The sequence below is a fragment of the Amblyomma americanum genome, chromosome 8 (genome assembly GCF_052857255.1).
Source record: "Amblyomma americanum isolate KBUSLIRL-KWMA chromosome 8, ASM5285725v1, whole genome shotgun sequence".
NCBI lineage: Eukaryota > Metazoa > Arthropoda > Arachnida > Ixodida > Ixodidae > Amblyomma > Amblyomma americanum.
The window spans coordinates 48591655-48612297 of record NC_135504.1 but is presented as its reverse complement, the minus strand read 5'-3'; the positions used below and the strand labels follow the sequence as shown (position 1 = coordinate 48612297).

General features: G+C 49.6%; 1 protein-coding gene across 1 annotated transcript in view; it reads left to right on the top strand.

Annotated features, from left to right (window-relative positions):
* The window catches only part of LOC144100310 (putative sodium-dependent multivitamin transporter), a 65440-nt gene that overhangs the window by 27021 nt on the left and 17776 nt on the right, over positions 1–20643 (top strand). The window contains exon 12 of the mRNA XM_077633295.1: positions 5118–5302. Coding sequence (XP_077489421.1) covers positions 5118–5302 — 185 coding nt within the window. The remainder of the gene's footprint in view (positions 1–5117; positions 5303–20643) is intronic.

The following is a 20643-nucleotide window of genomic DNA, read 5'->3' as shown; positions in this document are numbered from 1 at the left end:
GTGGTGAACCACTAAGGGCTAACCTAAACACTATGAATGCCTTAAACGGTGTGACACATTCGGGAAGCCCAAGAATATGCGGAGAGCGGTAATCACCTATGATGTGCATTCAGAACTGCAATATATTGTTACGTGGCGACCAGCTGAAAAATGAGGCGGGATGAGGGATAACATTGAGATGATCTTAATGGCGGCTGGCCTAGCGCGAGCGCTCTGTCTCTCGCCACTGCCAGCTTCGTAGTCTATGTGACGCTACCAGGGACTGCCGAGCGATCGTCCCTATCGTGCATAGAAGAAGACACTGGCGAAGAGAAGCGCTCGATGATGGTAGGTTCAGAGGACGGTACAACATAAATGTAATGGTGGTTAAGTGCAGGCCACCAAGATGAAAGAGGAGGGTGAATGATGCCTGGTGCACGAAGCTTCCGTGCCGCAGGTCGCCAGGAGCCGACGGCCGAAGCCCTTGGACACACCGAACGGCAGATACAGGGGGGCTGTGTCCTCACGTGTGGGCGTCTCGGGTCGGTCGGGTCACGGGGTCGGGTCGCGGCAGCGTCGTCGTCTATTATGAGCAAGGCGAGGGACGGGGCTGGGGTAAGCGGCGAGGTCGGTTCGGGCTTGGCAGGCTGGGCCACGGCCGGGCGGCGCGGATCAGGAACTCACGGCAGACGACCATGGCTGACGGAGGACGCCGAAGCTCAAGAACCAAGATGGGGATGAAACCTCGCACCTCCACCAAATGTTACGTGGCAACCAGCCGAAGAATTTGGTGCGATGAACGATATATGGCTGAGATATGATTTAATGGCCGCTGGCCTATCGCGAGCGCTCCGTCCCGCGCCACTCTCCTAGCTTCGTCATCTTCGTGACACTATCAAACAAGTGTGGTGCTTTCCTGTCTTAAGCAACGGCTGCAATTACGGATGAGTGTTATGCATATAATTTCACAGACTCAGGCGCTGTCATATCAGTATTCATATTGACTGTAGCCGAATGAACTACGGGTTTTAGGCTCGCGGTTATTTAATTGAAACGTTTTTTTGTGCTGCTATTTTCTTAGGTGACACGGCAGACAAGGAGGTCAAAGTCCAGATTTGAACACTCTTCTCGATACCTGAAATAATGCCTGAGGTTAATCGGTCTTGCTATGGAAATTGGAGTTTGAATGGCATCTCTTGAACACCCTTACCGCCCTCCCTATTGAAGTGAAGAACAGTGCGTTCCGAAATTTTCTTGCAGAGCAATTAAGTTTATACAGCTAGATTCTCCCTCATTATAAGTCCAATCGAATTATATAAACCGAGCCTCACTGTCATCAGTTCCCAGTTCTGTGAGAAACAGATTGCTTCCCGTGTTAATCATCAATACGTTTTCACAGCTATCGGCGCAGGTCACGTTACAGGCATGACAACTTCTCAGGTTTCCGCAAATAATGAATTGAATTTTCAGCCAACCTTATTATATATAAAGGCCCCACCTACTATTTCTTTACCGAAAATGTACGAACGAGTAATACGGACCATCGTTTTTTACCCTAGATCACTTACCCTATGCGGGACAAAACCAAATAAATATATTTCAGACCCTCTATACTATTAATGCGTTTCCTGCAACCTAAAAAACAGACAACTAACAGATTTGGTTTTGTACACACGCAAAAATATCAAGAATAGATTAAAATTTTAGTGCTCACTTTAACATCAGTAATGCCTTCTTGGGTTCTTCTGTGCCCACCGGTTCTACGTGTAACTAGGGCATTTTATTTATTAATTTACCCACAGTGTCATTTGTGGCATTACAACCACTTACTGACATTAACAAAAAGTGTGAACGATATTACACTGTCTCTAAAAAGATTACTGTGTATACAAGGCTGAGAGCCACAAAATGACAAATTATAAATAAGTTACATTTAAGTACCCCGTTCAAACCAGAACCCGGTGTCCTTTAGGCGTGTCCAGAGTCGGTTATGTTCAAGGTGGTAACGTCAGACTTCGAAATGAGGAGACAAAAAGTGATAAAAACGAATACATTGTAATTATAAGCTTGCAACATAAAGTAAATATTGTTATGACAAGAAAGAATGCAAATAAAATAATTGCGATGAAAACAAAATTCTGGTATTTCAATGTAATCGAACCTGTCACCTTTTACTATACAGACACGCTAGCCATATAGTGTGTCACCGCGGCGCGTTCTTTTGACTTGGTTAAACGGAGACCTTGTGTGTCTTGCAGTGAGTAAAAATAATTTAAATGAACTAGAATGTGCAGCAGATGCATACAATAACATAAATAAAATAGACTTGCAATGAATGTCCTGAGATGGGGTGAGTGATTAAGCATTATGTGGTGGCTGAAGAGAAGAACAATGTCCGTGTCGGTGAAGTGATATGTATAGAGGACACCATGCAGCAGAAGAGACTCAATAACACTATCGCGTCATACCCATGAGGCGAACCTTCAGTGTTGCTCCAATTTTAAAATTCTCGCGCAGGCTTTATAAGAAAGGTGGCTTATATTATTCAATTTCGCTTGAAATTCTGCACTTTGTGTTCGTGTTCGGTGCTCTGACACATATAACACGGCCAGGAAACATACTTGTCGCGGTCATTTCTAACTCGATTATGGTAGATATTAAAAGAGTGTTTCAAAGTGCAGAGGTTGGCTGCGAGTGCGCAGACATGATCAAAATTTCGGCAGCCCCGCGTCAAAAGCGACGAATCAAAAGGGGCCAGTGTGTTGAACATTTAACACATGTTAATGAAACCTCGAAAGTTCACAATTCACAAGTTAACACACCAAAAATAGTGGAGTCAGCTTATTGCATTGGGCAAAATTTCGCTGAAGTTTCTTTCAGTTCAATTCAATTAAATTTAACTTACTTGAAGTTTGGAAGCATATCTGGGCTAAATGCTCTAAATGAAAACTTGAGATGGCCCAGAAAACCTCCACCAGCCAGTGCCGACATAGTTACTAACAATAGTTGATAGAAACAATGGAGAGATGGAGAATAGCTGACTCTGTACAGTAATACCTTTGCGTAGTTTTCGAAGCACAGGGAAGCTCAGTTTCCAAATATTATCAGAAATAATACAAGGATACATCATACACACATATATGAATAAAACTAGATTTATGCAATCATAACTGAAACCAAGATGGCGTAGAGGTACGAGAAATAATAGGTCAGTGAAGAAATCATGTAAAAACACTACATTTATAGTTTGGAAAAGGATTCTTTGAGTTGTTTACAATAATCATTTTGGCATATTGATGTTGATTGAGTGATATGTGGGAGATTGTGCTGCAATGACTAAAATTTGTAGATTGTGGTGAAATGCGGAGTATGCCATAAGTCAGTACTGCGAGTAGGCATAATTGTTTTCTGGGTGTAAGACTTGCAGTTTGTACTAAAAAAATTCTCTTGATCAGTAGTTGAAAAGAAAGAACTCAAAACACGGAAATTGTATATGTTATTAGGTCTGATGATTTTATACGAGGGAAATAATATTTGGTTCGAGTGTAGGAACGGAACATTGGCAATATAGCGAATGGATTTTTTTTCTGAATGCAAGAATTTTTCACTGCTTGTTTTTGTTTTGGCAAGCCAAATAAGGCTACAGTAAATTAAATACGATGAAAATAGAGCGTAATATATTTGCAGCTTTCCTTTCGTAGGGAGAAGTGTTCGGCAACGAGAGAGTGCTGCAGTTGTTGCAGAGAGTTTTCTACGGAGGCTATGCATATGGGAATTCCTTCTAAGATAAGATGCACCGATTTCCGTGATTTCCTTTCTTACACCTCCTGCCCGGATCACTAGCACAATTAGTTTTGTAATCACTGGGTCATTGAGGCAATTTCTTCATTTTTTTGCACTTCATTTCAAAGCGAACAATAGAACTATGCCGTGGATGCGACAGCAATGTCTAGAGCAGCTTATGAATCAAGTGCTCCATCGTACATCATAATTTACGAGGATAATTAGTCAAAAAGAAATTGTGGTTATAAAGTTATGAGAGGCAAGACCAAATACATATGCTTCAAGTCCTTCATTCGTACGTATGAATGATTTTTCTGTAACCTGAGAAAAATACACTTAGCGGATTAAGTTTCGTACAGGCATAAAAAATATAAGAAAAAGGGAATGAAATGGCACGGCTCATTAGAGCTTTCATTAAGCCTTCTTTCGGTGCTCTCTTCTTGCCGCTGCTGCTCAGTGGCAAAGGCATTTTATTTATTTATTTATTCCCTCATTACTTCATATATGGCTTCACAAGCACTTTCTGACATTAAAAAAACGTACAAAACGTATTTTCACCACGAAATAAGATATGAAACACAACGCAGCGCTTGATTTATAAGCTGCTCCTGTCATTGTTGCCAACGTCACTGCGTACTTCAACTGTGCTTCGAAATGAAGTGCAAAATATCAAAAAATGATACAGTTCTATGATCGCTGACTGCAGATGGTTCCCTCAATCAATTTAATGTAGAACTACCTTACCATATTACTTTTCATTGCTGTTTTCAAATGTTGTGTAAACAACCCCTACTATGTCCATGACAAAAGAATTAGGAGCATTTTGGAATAAATAAAGAAATAAATAAAACCTCATTTGCACTGTTGCTACGTGCAGCATAGACAAGAAGAAAATCGAGTGCAGTGATGGAAACATACTTCAGTTAAATTTCATGCAATAAAATAAGCTTACTGCACGCTTTTGCATGTGTTAGCGATTTCGGGGATGAAGTATGAGAAAATGTCATAGGGTTAAAGACGCGTGTTCGATCCTGGCTGCGGCGTTCGCATTTCGATGGTGGCGTATTACTGGAAGCCCGTGTGCGGCGCAATGTAAATACGCGTTAAAAAACCCCAGGCGGTGGAACTTACCCGAAGCGTTCCACTACAAAGTTTCCAAAGCCTGAGTAGCCTTGGGTCGTTAAAACCCATAAAACCAAAACAAAACCATCAGTTCTGCGGTATTTGAGATCCGAAAGAGCGGCTTTTTATGGCAATAGAAAGTAAACAAGGATCGACGTCGCATTGTAAGCCACACGACATGCGATGTGAGACCCAAATTCATCGTTTGAGCATCTCTGTCCCTTGCCTCGCAGGGTGCGGGGTGGGCATGCGTTTTGGTTTGCGGACTCCAGGTGTGGCACGCGGTGGGTCGAAGCCTGTCCCATGTCGCCATTCCGCCGCTTCTCACTGGAACGCTGGAGCGATGTCCACTGGCACTGAACACCACCCAAAACTTCACAAACCCGGAGTCATCTGTCCAGGGCTCTCATAGCAGCAGGTTTGTCTCGATCTTCGCTTTTTCTTTCGAACACGTAACTGAAACGCGCTCTAAGTCTCAATCTGATTTCGTGCCATAGCTTTGATGGGTAATTTTCTGGAAGTGGCTGCCTAAACTGAAGGCACGTGGCGTTGCCGAAGACGCAACTGGTAGGGAGCTCTCACCGCTATGAGCATGGAAGAGGGTCGAGCCATTAAAGAACGGCTCATCAAGAAGATAACGTACAGGAGCGGCCACAACTAAACGGAGCACGCTATTCCGTTTTAAGCGCAATCGTGCGTTCCCTGTCGGAGATAAAGAAACATTGTTTTTCTGTGATGAAACGCACTAGCGTCCACTAACAGCATGCATATACCATAGTTTGGAATTTAAGTTAGGCAATGCATGAAAAATATTAGAGGCCAATAGCGTGATCCGTTTACTTTTGTCCGCGTCTGTACGTTCGCGCAAAGCCGCCTGCCAAAGCACTGCATTACAACATGCTCACGTCTGTGCCTGCGCATTTCTCAAAACACAGCACTCGTTTTATTTCTCCCAAAACACGACCTTCGTATACTCAGTCGAGGTACCAGTACAGAAAGTAAATGCAGCAATTTCAAAAGGCCAAACGCAAACACCCAGCCCTGAACATCTGTATCACACGCGTGAAAACGCTATTAATTTTTTTCTCCGCTTGCCTTTCTGGCTAAAACACCGAACTGCGAAATGGGCTGAAGCATGATAACTTTTCACGGACCATGCTCTAGCAATAGTTGAACGTAATAAGAGTTAACAAAGCTTCAGTTAATAATCTGCTGTTTCCTCAGGACAGGTGGCGAAAGGACGCACAGATTGCCGGTGAACTGTGCACCATTCTTACGGATCCAGAAAACAGGTTCAGTGTTTTAGAAGCGGCCATTAAGCGCGTAACATTTAAAACAATATTAACACCGAGACCACGTACCGAGCGATCACGTCCATTTGGAGGTGTTCAATTCTTGGACGGGTCAGGGAATTATTTGACCAACTGTGCGCTGACGTCTTAATCAAGGGCGTTCATAACGTTTGTGCTCAATTAGCGCATTGGCTTTTCGGAGCTGTCTCTAGCATGGAGCCCAGTTAGCATGTATAAGACATTTTGGAAAACACAGCGCCTCTCCTCAACTGTAGGCCCGTTCCATACATGATGAGAGGCGCCAAAGCACTCGTGGTCAAAAGTTTGGAAGTATTGAAAATAAAAACACCCGGAGCTGCTTCAAACACGGTTCAAAGACTATTCACGTTTATTCACTTTCAATGCGCTGAGAAAGCGGTTACTAAATAACGGGAATACTCCACATAGAGGGTTTAATGCCTGTAGTCCCTCATGGTGAACAATATTTTTTTTTCATTCTGATTACAGAAACCGGAACAAAGGAAAAAGGCAAAAAGCCTGACAAAGGCCTCTGCTTCCAATGCAGTTCTGCACACAGGCATTATAAACAACAAAACCCCCATTGGGAACACAAATCACTTGCATGCATTAAATACAGCCTCAGATCTTTGTTTCAAAAACTCCAGGAAAAAAAAAAACAACCTTAGAACACACATCAATGAAACGTCTCAGATGAAAAAAAAACTTGCTAAATGCCCGGCACAAACAGATTACAATTGGTAGCATCATTTTAAATCGGGATTGTCACGCATTCTAAGGAAAATTATTATGCAGGTGAAAAAATATGTTTCCTTTCTAGGAGAGAAAAAGGATAAAAGAAGCAAGACTGAAATGCCGTATGTGCTTACAAAGCACTAGAAAATAGCACTAGAATTTTGATAGAAAATATTCAATTGATTTGATTTATTATCAAATCAATTGAATATTTTCTATCAAAATTTCTATCTTGAGTAATGACCGCCACGGTGGCTAAGTGGTTATGACGCTCAACTGCTGACCCGATTGACGCTGGTTCGATCCCGGCCGCGGTGGTCCAGTTTCGACGGAGGCGAAGTTCTAGAGTCCCGTGCACAGTGCGATGTCAGTGCACGTTAAAGAACCCCAGGTGGTCGAAATTTCCGTACCCTGAGACGTTTTGGGACGTTAAACCCCTCAAACTAAACCAAACCCTCTACGTTCATTAAGCTTTTGGAACATCTCGAAATAAAAGCTGTTAATGCCGATGCTAGAAAAAGGAAGCACCTGAAAACTATGTTTGCCGCATTGAAACGGACGTCACTCTAAACTTAGAAAACGCTGCAAGAAAGAAGCTGAACACAGAAACCTGATACACGGCAACCGTTCCACATCATTCGAAATCGACGCTAGCTCATTTTACAAAAGCAATACAGAGATAACATAAAACACAGAGTTCGTGTCGCGCTCTTTTCGCAATGTCTCTCGTGTTTGGGCTTTTTTTTCTAAGCCTAATTAAACGATGCGTGGCTGCTGCAACAGTTGTTTTGATCGCCGGTACGGCAGTACGCCCCAGTTCTGTAGAGGAAAACAATGATGCCCACATGTTACAAGGATTTTATCGCGAGCTGGATAGTCGATTGCCGTTGTTCAAAACTCTCGCAAAAAGAGGCGTGGGCATGGCCACAGGTGGGCTGAACAGCAGCAGGCACCGCGAAGTGGATCGCGAAAAAATGGAGGAAAAATGCTCAGGCGCCCGTGTACTGTACGATGACCCGTGTACTGTCCGATCCCCAGGTGGTCGAAATTATTCCGGAGCCCTCCACTACGACATCTCTTTCTTCCTTTCTTCTTTCACTCCCTCCTTTATCCCTTCCCTTACGGTGCGGTTCAGATGTCCAACGATGTATGAGACAGATACTGCGCCACTTCCTTTCCTCCAAAACCAATTATATATATATAAAAACAGCACGAGAACGCAGAGCCCGACTGAAAATTGGCAGTGGCTTAGCTCCGCTATGCCAGGATATACGTAGCGAAAGCTAAGGCGCACGGCTTCTTCTCTGACTTCGCGCCAGATTGCGAGAAGCTGACGCCGAGGCTGGTCACGTGGTTCGTCACGTGGTTGGTCACGTTACCAGTCACGTAGTTGATCACGTGGTACGGTGCGACCACTGTGGGACTGCGAGCACCGCGAAACTGCGAGTACGTGGCCAATGTACCTTTCGCTTTTTTAAAAAAAGTTTCACGCTTGTGTCGAAGGACATCAGGCCGCAGAAGTGAGTGAGTAAAAACTTTATTGAAAGAAAGTGTAGATTCGTGGTCAGTAAGTGACGTCCAGACCATGTAGGTCTCGTACCGCACAGGCCCATTCGACAGCCTTGATTTGAGTGCCTCGGTCGTCGCTGACCTTTACTGAAAGCCACGCGTCAGGTGAGGGAGCAGCCATGAGATCTGGGGGTGGGGGATGTGCTTTACAGTCCCAGATTATGTGGTCTAAAGTAGCTTTTGCACCGCAGAAGCAGCAGTTAGGGCTGGAGGTTGTAATAAATATGTGCGAGTACACATTTGGGTTGGGGAAAGAGTCGGTTTGTAGTCTTCTCCACGCCACCTGCTGCTCCCTTGACAGGGAGGGGTGCGGCGGCGGGAACTGCCTACGTGCGAGTCTAAAATGGGTGGTGTGGTCGTGATAGGAGGTTAGCGCTTCACCGGTTGCCTCCGGGTTCGGACCGTCTACTGCTCGGCCGGCTTTAACTCGAGCTTGTGCGTTGGCGGCCTCGTTTCCGGGGTTTCCGGCATGCGCCGGGACCCATATTAGGTCAATGTCTCGGAGGGGGGATGTGTCTAACATTTTCCAGGATATTTCTGGCCGTGAGTGAGATGCGGCCTTTGGCAAAGTTCGCAATGGCATATTTGGAATCGCTAACGATGGTTGTAGCGTCCGTAGAGGCGATAGCAGCTGCAATTGCAGCTTCTTCCGCGGTTTCCGCGTTCTTGGTAAATACTGTAGCGGCCATGAGTGTAGTGGCCGGGTCCGGGTCCTGAGGATGAGATACCCCACAGATGGCGAATCTGTGGGGGCTGTCTTGGTAGTTGGCTGCATCGACGTAGATGACGTCTTGAAGACTCTGCAAGCGTCGATGCAGAGCTCTGGCCCTTGCTTCCCGCCGACCCTGTTGGGTTTGCGGGTTCATGTTCTTGGGTAGAGGTAACATTTTTATCTTTCTTCGGATATGGCTAGGAACGGGGCCTGTATGGTCCCCCATAGGCTCCCCTTCGATGCCAAGTCTGTCCAGGATGATTCTGCCCGCTGCAGTGCTGGAGAGTCGAGCCGTCTGTGTTGTTAGGTGGGCTTCCTTAAGTTCAGAAAAGGTATTGTGTACTCCCAGGGCGAGGATTTTCTCGTTGGCTGTGAATTTAGGAAGGCCCAGCGCCGTTTTGTATGCATGCCGTATTAGGGTGTCGATCTTTTGTTCTTCTCCTTTCTTGAGATGGAGATATGGGAAGGCATATGTAATTTTACTGATGACGAATTCTTGAAGGAGTTTGTATAGGTCGTGCTCCTTCATGCCTCGTCTCTTGTTGGCGATGCGCCTGACCATGCGCGCCACCCGGTGTACTGAGCTTTCGAGTCTCCCTAGTGCTACAGTGTTGCGGGAGGTGTTGGAGATGTGGAGTCCTAAGACCCGTATGTTCTCCACTTCATCTATGTTCTTGCCTTGGATCTTAATGTTGATGGGGATCCTGTCTTCAGGTTTCTTGCTCCGCCGTATGATTAGGAGTTCTGATTTTGGTTGGGAACACTCGAGGCCGGCTCTCCTTGCCTCCAACTCAACCGTTTCAGCCGCTTCTTGGAGAGCTTCTTCAATTTGTCCATCGGAGCCGCGGTTCGTCCAGATATGTCGTCTGCGTACAGAGTGTGATGGATGTTTTGAATTGCGTTGAGCCTGTCTGGAAGCTTGATTAAAGCCAGATTAAAGAGGAAGGGCGACAAGACTGCTTCTTGTGGTGTCCCTCTGTTACCGAGCCTGATTGGGGTGGATTTCAGTGGTCCAACGGTGATCTCCACCGTTCTATTTTCTGGGAAGGCTTTAACATAATTGTACGCCCGTTCGCCTGAGTTGAGGTCGGCTAGGTGTTTCAGAATGGTATTGTGTGACACGTTGTCGAATGCCTTTTTGAGATCGAGGCTCAATATTGCTCTTGTGTTCTTAATGGAGGGGTCGAGTATGTCACGTGATAGCTGGAGCTAGACGTCTTGGGTGGAGAGTCCTCTTCTGAAGCCCACCATGGAGTGTGGCATGAGGTTGTGGTCTTCGTTGTAGTCCCGTAGTCTGTTCAGAACCACGTGCTCCATGAGTTTCACGAGACAGGATGTGAGGGAAATGGGTCTTAGGTTGTCCACGTTGAGTTTCTTGTTGGGTTTTGGAATAAATGTCACTCGGGCATGTTTCCAGCTGCTGGGAATGATTCCTGTCTCCCAGCATACGTTGAAGTAATCTGTGACTGCAGTGACAGATTTCAGGTCCAGGTTCCGGAGGACCTTATTCGTAATCAGATCTGGTCCTGCCGCTGAGGTTGTTCTAAGCTGGCCCAGCGCTGCCCAGACTTCTGCATCACTGAACGGCTCGTCCAGCAGCGGATTTGGTTGTCCCGAATACTGTGGGCTCGTTTCTCCGTCGTATGCGGTATTTAGGTATTTGTCCCTGAGGAGGTCCAAGAAGTAGTGTTCGTCCCCGGGATATTGATGGATGATTTAAGCGAGCTGTCCTTGCGCAGCCGACTTGGACTGTGTGGGGTCGAGAAGGTGACGGAGCAGGTGCCACGCCCTCTTACTACCCAGTTGTCCGTTCAGGCTGTCACAGGTTTGATACCATTGTTGCCGGGTAAGTTCTATCGCATATTGTTCAATTTCTCTTTCGAGTTGGGCGATTCGAGTTCGTAGACTTTGTTTAGTCGCTGTCGCTTCCACCTCTTCATAAGACAATTTTTTGCCTCCCACATGTGTGCCAATCTTGAATCGAGGTTAGGTTGTGCGGCGTCTGTTGTTATGTCGCTTGTGTGCGACTCTACATCCTTACATATTGATTTAACCCAATCTTGGATGTCTTCGATTTCAGTCGGGGCCGTTTGATCCCGTTCTTTCCGAAATTGTTCCCAGTCTGTAAATTTCGTTACCTTCCAGCCCTTCTTCCGAATCTCGGTGCGAAGGGTAATGGCCAGGATGTAGTGGTCGCTGTTTAGATCCGTGCCTGTGTTTCACCAGGCGGGGTTCTGCACATTCCTGGCTAGCGTGAGGTCCGGGGTGGTGTCTCGGCTAACGCTGTTGCCAGTTCTGGTCGCTGTGCTAGGACCGTTAAGTAGCGAGAGTCCTAATCCTTGGATTTTGTTCCAGAGGATGTTGCCTTTCTTGCTTGACTTCCGGTATCCCCACTCTACGTGTGGCGCGTTGAAGTCGCCCGTAATCACTAGCTGCCCATTCTTGGCTAATTTCGTGGTGGACTCTAGTAATGCCGGGATTTCTCTGGATTGATCTTTTGGGGAGCTGTATAGGTTAAGAACGTATAGGCTCCCCTGCCTCTTTCTGGCGGGAATAATTTCGGTGAGCGTGTTGTCTGCTTGAGAATCGTCGAATTCATGTTGAATGGCCGTGAGTTGGTTACCCACTAGCGTGGCTGTCATTGCTGCTTTGTGTGGTATGTTTTTTTGTGATATGGTTTTGTATCCTGGTAAACTAACGGGTCCCATCGGTTCTTGGATCGTAATAATGTCCGGTTTGACTTCCAAGTTTTGAATATAAAGCTGCAGATTGGATTGTTTGCCTCGAAAACCTCTACAGTTCCATTGCCAGATGATGATATCTTGAATACGAGCTGCCATGTTGGGGCACTGTCAGCTGCGTAACGGCGCTCGCTATTGCGCTCACTTGGGCTTGTAATGCCTTGATGGCGTCCATCATTTCTTCTCTGGTCTGTTGTAGGTTCTTGGCGATATCTGTGCATGTCGCGTCTAGCCTATCTGCTCGGGCTTCCAGTTTGTTGACCCTCTCATTCTGCTGGAGAGCTAGCTCGGCTTTAACAGCGAAAGTTGACGTCGGTTGGGACGCCGCGTCTGTTTCAATTCGCTTCTTGGGATTCTGGGCCTCTTGCTGGTCTTTTGGGGCCTGTCTTTTTTGAGCCTTCGGTTGTTCTATGTCCATACCCGCACCTTCGGAAGGAGGGAGGGATTGAGACCTGTCATTAGCGGTTGTCGCGCCTTCAATGTGGCGTTGGGTTTGCGTCAGGCTCGCGAGTTTACTGCCTAGCTCACTGATCTGGGACTGCATGCTTTCTATTAACATGGCTTGCTTCCTCACCTGATTGCGAAGTGCCTGCTTCTCCGGATCTTCCTGCCACTTGAGAGCCTTTTCTTCTGGCTTTGTCCAGGGGTTCTTGGGGTCCCGCTTCCGGCTGGATGGTAGGTCCTGTCGAAGGTCTTGCGACTGGCTGCGTCGTGTAGCAGACTTGCTTCTACTTCGTGGCAGCGGCGGGAAGGACTCCTCCCTCTCGTTGCCTAGGGTCAGCGTCTCTTTTTGTCGGGTTCTGGCCCTCGATTGGCGTCCGAAGGTGTCGCTCTGCCCGGCGTTTTGGTCGGCGTTCCTGGCCAGGTCGGGTTTCTGGGTGGCTTGCTGCTTGACGAATTTGAACTTGCAGCTGGTGCTCCCGGTTCTGTGCGCCCCCGTGCAGACGATGCAAACGGGGACGCAGGTTGGTGGTTGTCCCTCATGTGGTGGGGGGTGCTCTTCTCCGCACCTGACGCAGCGGGTTCGTTTTGGTTGTGGGCAGACGTCTTGTCGGTGCCCTGTCTTGCGGCAGTTGAAGCAGGCCTCTACTCGGTTGAGAAAGAGGACCACTTTATGTCTTGTGCCGGGGTATCGGAGTAGTCGGGGGAGCTCCGTTCCGGCTACCGTAATGATTATATGATTTGTTCTCCCATACCGTCTTGCCGATAGGATAGTCCAGTCGGGGTTGTAGGTGTTGTAGTTATGAACAAGCTGCGCGTCCGTTTCGCCACAATACTCGTTGTGGATGAGGCCTTTTACCGAGAGATCCGGGGAAGGCGCGTAAGCTTTGATGGGGTACTGCTTTTCCCCCATGACTAACGCTTGCAGGTTGAGGTAAGCGTTCGCACGTTTCTCGTTGGGCGTGCTTATCGTGAAGGTGTGGTTTACTGGGTGTTTCTGAAGAATATCTTCGGTAAAGGTGTTGTCGTCGGTAATCTTGGCGGCTTGACGAAAGAAACGCTTCGAGCAGTAGCGCTCCGCCATGGGTGGGAAGGTCAAGGGGAGACTGCGGTCTGATTACAATTTGTAATTCTCTGCCGGTAGCCTCGGGATCGGGGGTCTTCTTCTTCTATGGGGAGGCCTAGGCTTCCTATGGGTAGAGTCAAGGGGCTTGCCTTTCTTCGCGTAGCCTTGGGCGCCAGTAATGACGGCGGCCTCGTCCCCAACGCCGGGCGTCCCGATGGCGGCTCGGCCCGGCGCCGAGCGTCCGTCTTCTTTGTCGACGCCGCGCCGGCGGAATCGTTGCTGGTTCTTGAGTGCCATGGAGGTCCATGTTCCGTCGTTCAAATCATGTTCTGTGATCGGTTCACCCTCGACGGTGACTTCCATGTTGCAGGCGTGTCAGCTCCCTCCGGGGAGCCGAGGTCGTCGGGAGTGGTTACCGCCAGGCGGCCGTACTCGTGCTAGGCCTATTAGGCCTAGCGGCGGAAAAAACGTGGTCGACGCAAGATGCGCCGAACAATAGGCACACGAGCACTTGCACGCAAACACCGGTCGTCCTCGTGATCCGGACGAGGTCCTGAAGGTGTTAGTAGAGGTTTCAGCAGCCGGTCGAGGGCTATTCCGCGGGTGGTAGCCGTAATCCTCGGAGCTCATGCGAAACGCGTCCGCGCGCTCTCGCAACACAAGGCCGCAGAAAACCTCCGGCGAACTGCATTGGCTCGTTTGAAAAGGAACTTGACTTTTGCATTAAACGCAACCGCATTCAGATTTGGGTAAAAAACAAGCACTTTATCTTTTATATCAGGGCTATAGCTGAGAGATACTCTGTAAGCGGTAGTGATGAACACAGTGTAAAAACTGTTCAGCTCGGCTGTCACCAGTAAACAAAAGGGACAGATTACTAGATTCCATCGACATGAGTAGTTCTTTTGCATCGATCCAAGTCTCTTTTTGGGACTTTCCCTGGCTGTGGCGCTGATAACCACAGCAGGAAAATTTAAAAACAGACTTTTACATGTGGTAGTCTCAATGTCTTAGTCCTGTCATGGGAGACACGCTCTAAAGTCGGTGTAGTCACTATGCGAAATTTTATGGAATCAAAAACAGCAGCGCCGCATAGGCGACGTGCAGTGGTAATAATTGGCGCGACAATAAAGATAGTGTGTAGATTTTGTTATAGCTACCGTTTGGAGCACTACGCCGACTTAATAATAGTATTAAGGAAATAAAAGTGGCGATATCTATCAACATACCAGCAACCGCGTTTGCCAGTAGCATAACTGGTGGTGGCAGCGCCACTGGCAGCGTAGCGCTACATTGCCTTCCTGAAAACTGTCGAACAGAAATGAAGAAGCAAGGTTAAACCATGAAAAAAAAACGGTTGCAACTTCCAAGGGGAAAAAAAGTTGAGGCGTCTGAAGTTTCCGTCAGCAAAAATAACGCAAATAACAATATGCATTGCGCTAAATCTTATGTCTTAAAGTGCAGAGTCTCAATTCGAAGCGACGTGGCCGAATTATGTGTAAAGCACGATGCGATCGTCGGGTCTTTCTTGATATAACTTGCAAATCTTGAGTGGAAAATGGCGATAAAATATTCATATTTGACCGTGATATTCTCGCTTAAGCTTCGCCTTTAAGAGTGGAACACGACAGCGTGTTGCAACACTGCCAGGGAGTCCACGGAACGCCATCGCCCGTTGGGCGCGACGCCTTGCCCATTAGACAAATCGCTCTGCTACGTACGGTGAAACGGACGCGCGGAGCGGCAAACCACGTAGAAGCGCTGCCAGGCGCCTTGACGAAACGCAAGGGACTCAAGTCACAGTCGTAGTTCGTCGACGCATCGTTCTCGACAAACTCGATGCTAAGAACGACAGCATAGCTTCCGCGCCGAACGAACGGGCAGCCAGCAGCAAGCTTCGTGGTGAAAGCGCTGCGCTGTTCGCCGCTCACCGCGTGATTCCTGCGTGCCCGCACGGCCGCACTGCGCCCGAACGGGTGATATGTCAGACGCGTAATTTCCATTCCTTAAAATCAATTTTCATAGCATTTTCCTTTCCTTACGGCACTGTTCGGGTGTCCACTGATATATGTCAGACAGGCCTCACTTTCTTTCCTTAAAACTAATTTGCATTTCATTTTCCTTCCCTTGCGGTGCGATCCGGGTTGTCCACCGAAATATGTGACAGGGGTCCGTTCCTTTGCTTGCGCTGCCGACGCGCGCTATCTGTTGGGGCAGTGGCGTACATTGCGAGGAGGAGGAGGAGAGATTTTGCGCTCACTGTGAAGAGGAGCAATTTTTGATCGCGGCCGACGCCGACAACACCGGCTTTTCTGCGACACGAGCTCCTTAACGCTGTCACGTTAAAATATTCATATTTCCTGCGCTATTCTCAGCACTATTCTCTTTTTCATGAATAATACTGAGGTGTGTTTTACACCTTTGGAATTGTGTAATTTGGTTTTTGAAGAAAATAAAAATGGCGCAGTATCTGTCTCACATATCGGTGGACATCTGAACCGCCGTAAGAGAGGGATACAGGAGCAAGTAAAAGAAGAAAGGAAGAAAGAGGTTCCGTAGTGGAGGGCCCCGGAATAATTTCGACCACCTGTGGATAACGTCCTTTGACATCGCACGGCACACGGGCGCCTTAGCGTTTCGATGGAGGCGAAACGCTAAGGCGCAGGTGTGCTGTGCGATGTCAGTGCACGTTAAAGATACCCAGGTGGTCGAAATTATACTCTCTAGTAGTGACCATTACGATTCGCACATATGTTTCTGTATTTGTGCGTTCTTCTTCATAAGCTTTCTGTTCTCAGTAGCGTTTTCCCTCTTTGCTCCGCTGATACCTTGCAGGCTGCGAGGTGAATGTTTTCCGTTATTTTCCCCTTCAGCTTCGCGTGCAGTTGAAACTAACATTAAAAGCTTCTTCGCACCGCTGCAGCCTATTGATGTAGTAACGCAGGGTGCAGGCATCCAGCGCAAGATGTTCGACTAACCCAAATAAAGATTATTTGAGTGCGCTTATGATGTGTTAAAGAAAGCGGAAAATGTAAGTGCCCTTTCAACCCTTCCTTAATAGCTACCGTCCCAGGTACGGGCCACCCACATTATGAGACAACCTATTCCAACGTCATCACCCACTATAACACTCACTGCTATGGATTAGTACAGTCATTCCAGTAGTGGTAGATGCAACCTTGGTGCGCTGCCTTAGATGATGAGGAGGCCGGAGGCTGCTTGAGATGGAGGCAGAAGACTTTTATACAGCTTTTTACTATGCTTGAGTACAGGTGTTGATGCAGCTGCCACGATCTGTGGTCAGTTTAACCGACCGCCTAAAGTTGAACCAACAGACGCCGCGTCCCAACTACGCAGTCTTGAGCGGCGTATGCGAGTGCTCCGCCACAGGTGGTGGTGGTAGTGGTTTTATTAAAAATAATAGTAAAAAGGAAGAAGAAGATTTTTGCTAGCCCCGGCATCTGCCATCGATACTGAAGCACCTGAGCTGGGGCAGCGGAAATAAAGGACAGCAGGCAGAATGGAGAAATGAAATGGAAGAGGTGAGGGTACAGGAAGAGAGGATAGGGGGAGAAGTAATATGTACAAACTATTTACACAATAAGAAATGTGTCCAGGTTGTGCAGGTTGTGCGCGTGATTAGTTCATTTTAGAGGAATTAAATCACACACGCGCACAGCACTGTGTTGGTTACAACTGGAGTGGGGCGTCCAGTCATTAATCGTTCAAGGTAGCACCCGCGGAGCGTTCGGTCACTGCGTGTATAACTATCTGACGGAGAACAGACGGGACGTCAAGCCCGTGTGTTCGAGGAATGCACAGATGCTCACCAAAGTTCGCTCACGAGTGCGCGCACTGCCCTGCGGCCACAATAGCGTCTTGATGGAGTCTGGTAGTATGCCCTGCGCCCTATAGGCCGCGAGCATATCGCGACGAGCATCGGCGAACGCGGCACAGTGAAGGAGCAGGTGTTTTAGTAGAGTGTTTTAGTTTCACGTACGTAGAGGGTTCACGTACGCAAACGTGAGAAGTCTACGTAGCCTGCACGCAGGTCGTTTGAAACCGTTATAGTTACACGTACGCGAAACACGCCGCGCGTTACGCCTAGCGCCATCTACTAAGAAACACAGACACTCGTTGTAGCCTAAATAATCCAAGACAAGTGCTTAAGCCAAGCCATTCATAGCGAGACTGCTGCTATGACGACGACCAACGCTACTTCGTCAGGCTTAACAGCTGAAAAATCGCCCTTCTGTCTGAAAAACAAAAGCTATTTGTCAGTTTAAACCTTATGCGAGGGTAAGAATGGGCAAATTGAAGGCGAATACAACAGTTTAGAACACGATATCGCCTCGAGGGATTAGCGACGAAGCTGTTATCGCTGTGAAGCGGCGGGCAGGGCGACGCCATGTTTGTCAACGCTACGTACGCAAGCAACGCCAAGACCGCAACGTAAAAATCCGAATCTCACGTACGCACGTGAGACTCGCGCATACCCTTTGCGTTCTGCGCATGCACATTGGTCACCCGTAAGAGCTCTACGTACGTGAAGCCTCTACGTACGTGAAACTAAAACTCTGTCGTGTTTCCACTGCACCGCATCAGTCACACACATCACTCGTCGCGATTCCGTGACGCACCCGTCGTTCCCCGGGCCACACGCAGCCAATGCGCGCGCGGAGGATCATTGCACGTTGCGACCGTGCGCGACAGCCGGTGACACTGTTAATGCGCTCACCTCCCGCGATGCGCGGGTCGGGGCGCTGCTTTCGGAGATGGTCGTCGATGGCCGCAAGCAAGTCCTCCAGCGCAAGGGGCAGATCGCTGGCAGGTAGTTGGTGTGCAGCGGTCGCGAGGTCGTCAGCTTCTTCGTTGCCGGCGATGCCGAAGTGACCGGGAACCCACTGTGCACGCACGGCACAACCTCTCTGCGCGAGGCGCTCGATGCGCGAGCGAATTTCCCGCACTAGTGGGGTACCGCGGCCGTTAGAGTGCAGGCGGCTGAGGGCGGCGCGGGAGTCGCACAGCAGAGCACTCCTGGGCGGCGGAGGGCCGAGGGTAAGGAGCAGGTCCATCCCGAGCCGGATCCCCATCAACTCCGCCGTGGTGGAGGAGCCCAGGAAGGCTGCGTGTTGCTGGATGTGCAGTCGCAGGGCGGGGATGGTGGCCGCCGCAGCAAGGGAGCAGCTGCCGCGGGCCACTGAGCCGTCGGTGTACACGAGGAGATGGTCCTGGAGCTCCTCGTGCATGACGGCTCTGGCCAGCTGCTGCACAGCACAGGGGGGTGTGCTCCGCTTTCCCGCAATGCCGACGATCTCTCGCTGTACCTCCGAGGCAGCAGGCCAGGGCGCGCAGGAGCCGTAGTGGGGTGGCCCCTGTGTCAATTGCTCATACTCAAGCAGCGCCGCGCCCATTCGTGAGCGCGGGTGCGAGCGCATACGCTGCAGCTGCGAGCCGCCGTCTGGTGCGCGGTGAAGCCGGTCAATGTGATTCAATGCCCTGCGCGCTGCTTGGAGCTAAAGTGGCCACGATCCTGCCTCGGCCAACGTTGCGGCGCACTGCGAATTTTTGGGCAGGCCTAGGCACACGCGCAGGGACTTGCGGTGCTGAAGCTCGAGTTTCTTCCAGCACGGCTTGCGCACCGTGACGAGCGGCAGCGCATAGAGCACCGCCCCCAAAGCTGCGGCATTGTATAGCCACTGCGCGGCTTGCTGGGAGATGCCCTGGCGTCGAGCGGTGAGCTTGTGCACGGCGGCGGTGATCCTCTTCATCTGCAGACAGGCCTTGGTCGCCGCGGGGCGGAAGGAAAGGCGCCAGTCGATGTCCAGGCCAAGGTACCGCACCGATTTACGCCAAGGAATCGGAGTCCCGTCCAGTGACAGTGGCGCAAGGTGCGCGCGCGAGCGCGAAACGCAGGCCATGGCCACCGATTTGCCCGCGCTCAGCGACAGACAAAGGCCGCGCAATCTGGCATCCATTGCGGTCAGGGCTCCCTGAAGACACCCCCGCACGCGGAACGCCTCGTCCGGTGGTCCCCAGCACAACAGAGCTATGTCGTCTGCATATATGGACATGTACACATGGTGTCGGCCGCTCGTGGGGAGGCAGGCCGGCACCACCGACGTGGCCACATTAAACAGAAATGGTGATAGGACATAGCCCTGCGGCGGGCCCATGTCCACCGGGCAAGGCTAGGAGAGCTTACCCCCTACTCCTACGCGCATGGTGCGCCCGCTTAGGAAGCCATGAACGTATCGCAAAAGGCGCCCGCTCACACCAGCCCCCTCAAACACCGCGAGAATTGGTGCGTGGTGAACGTTGTCAAAAGCGCCTGGGACGTCCAGTAGTAGCAGCAGCGCAACCTGTACTGCCGCCTTGGCATGCTCCAGCGCTGTAACAACGTCCGGTATAGAATCAGCCGTGCACCGCATCCCACGGAAACCCGTCTGCCGCTCGTCAAACAAATCAGCCTCCGCCGCCCGCTCGTTCAGACGCTGCAACGCCATATGCTCCATGAGCTTACCTGCCGCCGATGTTAATGCCACTGGCCGGTATCCGCTCAGCTCCGTAGGTGGGCGCCTTGCCTTTCAGATGGGACAAACGACCGCGGTTCGCCAATCCTCCGGTAGCTCCCCGCGTTCCCACACCAGGTTGATCTGCTGCAGGAGGATCTGTCGTTACTGCGCATCCAGGTTTCGCAGCATCTGGTATGTCACCCCGTCCGGTCCGGGCACCGAGCGGCGGCGGCAGCGCTGCAGCGCATTGTTCAGTTCCGTCGCGGTGAACCGCGCATCACATGGACCTTCCGAGGCGACGGACGAGGGACTGGGGTCGCTTCTGGGGCTCTCAGGAGCAGCTATGTTAGCGGCGTTTGCGGGGCTGGGCGGCGCGAATCGATCGGCAAACCGCTCTGCCAACTCTACAAAGCTGAGGCCGCTGGAGATTGCGAGGGCGGCCAGCGGTTGACGGTTTGCCTGTGGTTCGGTGATGCGCCGCAGGGTGTCAAACAGCCTCCGCGAGCTGACATCTTCCTCCATCCTTTGGCATAGTGAAGTCCACTGCCAGCGGTATTGCTTGTTGGCGTGGCGGCGCGCTGCTGCGTCCAAGCGGTTGTAGACAGTCCAGTCGGCGGCTTTGTCAGTCCGTCGCGCCCGTCGCTCTGCGCGATCTCTCTTCTCGCGGAGA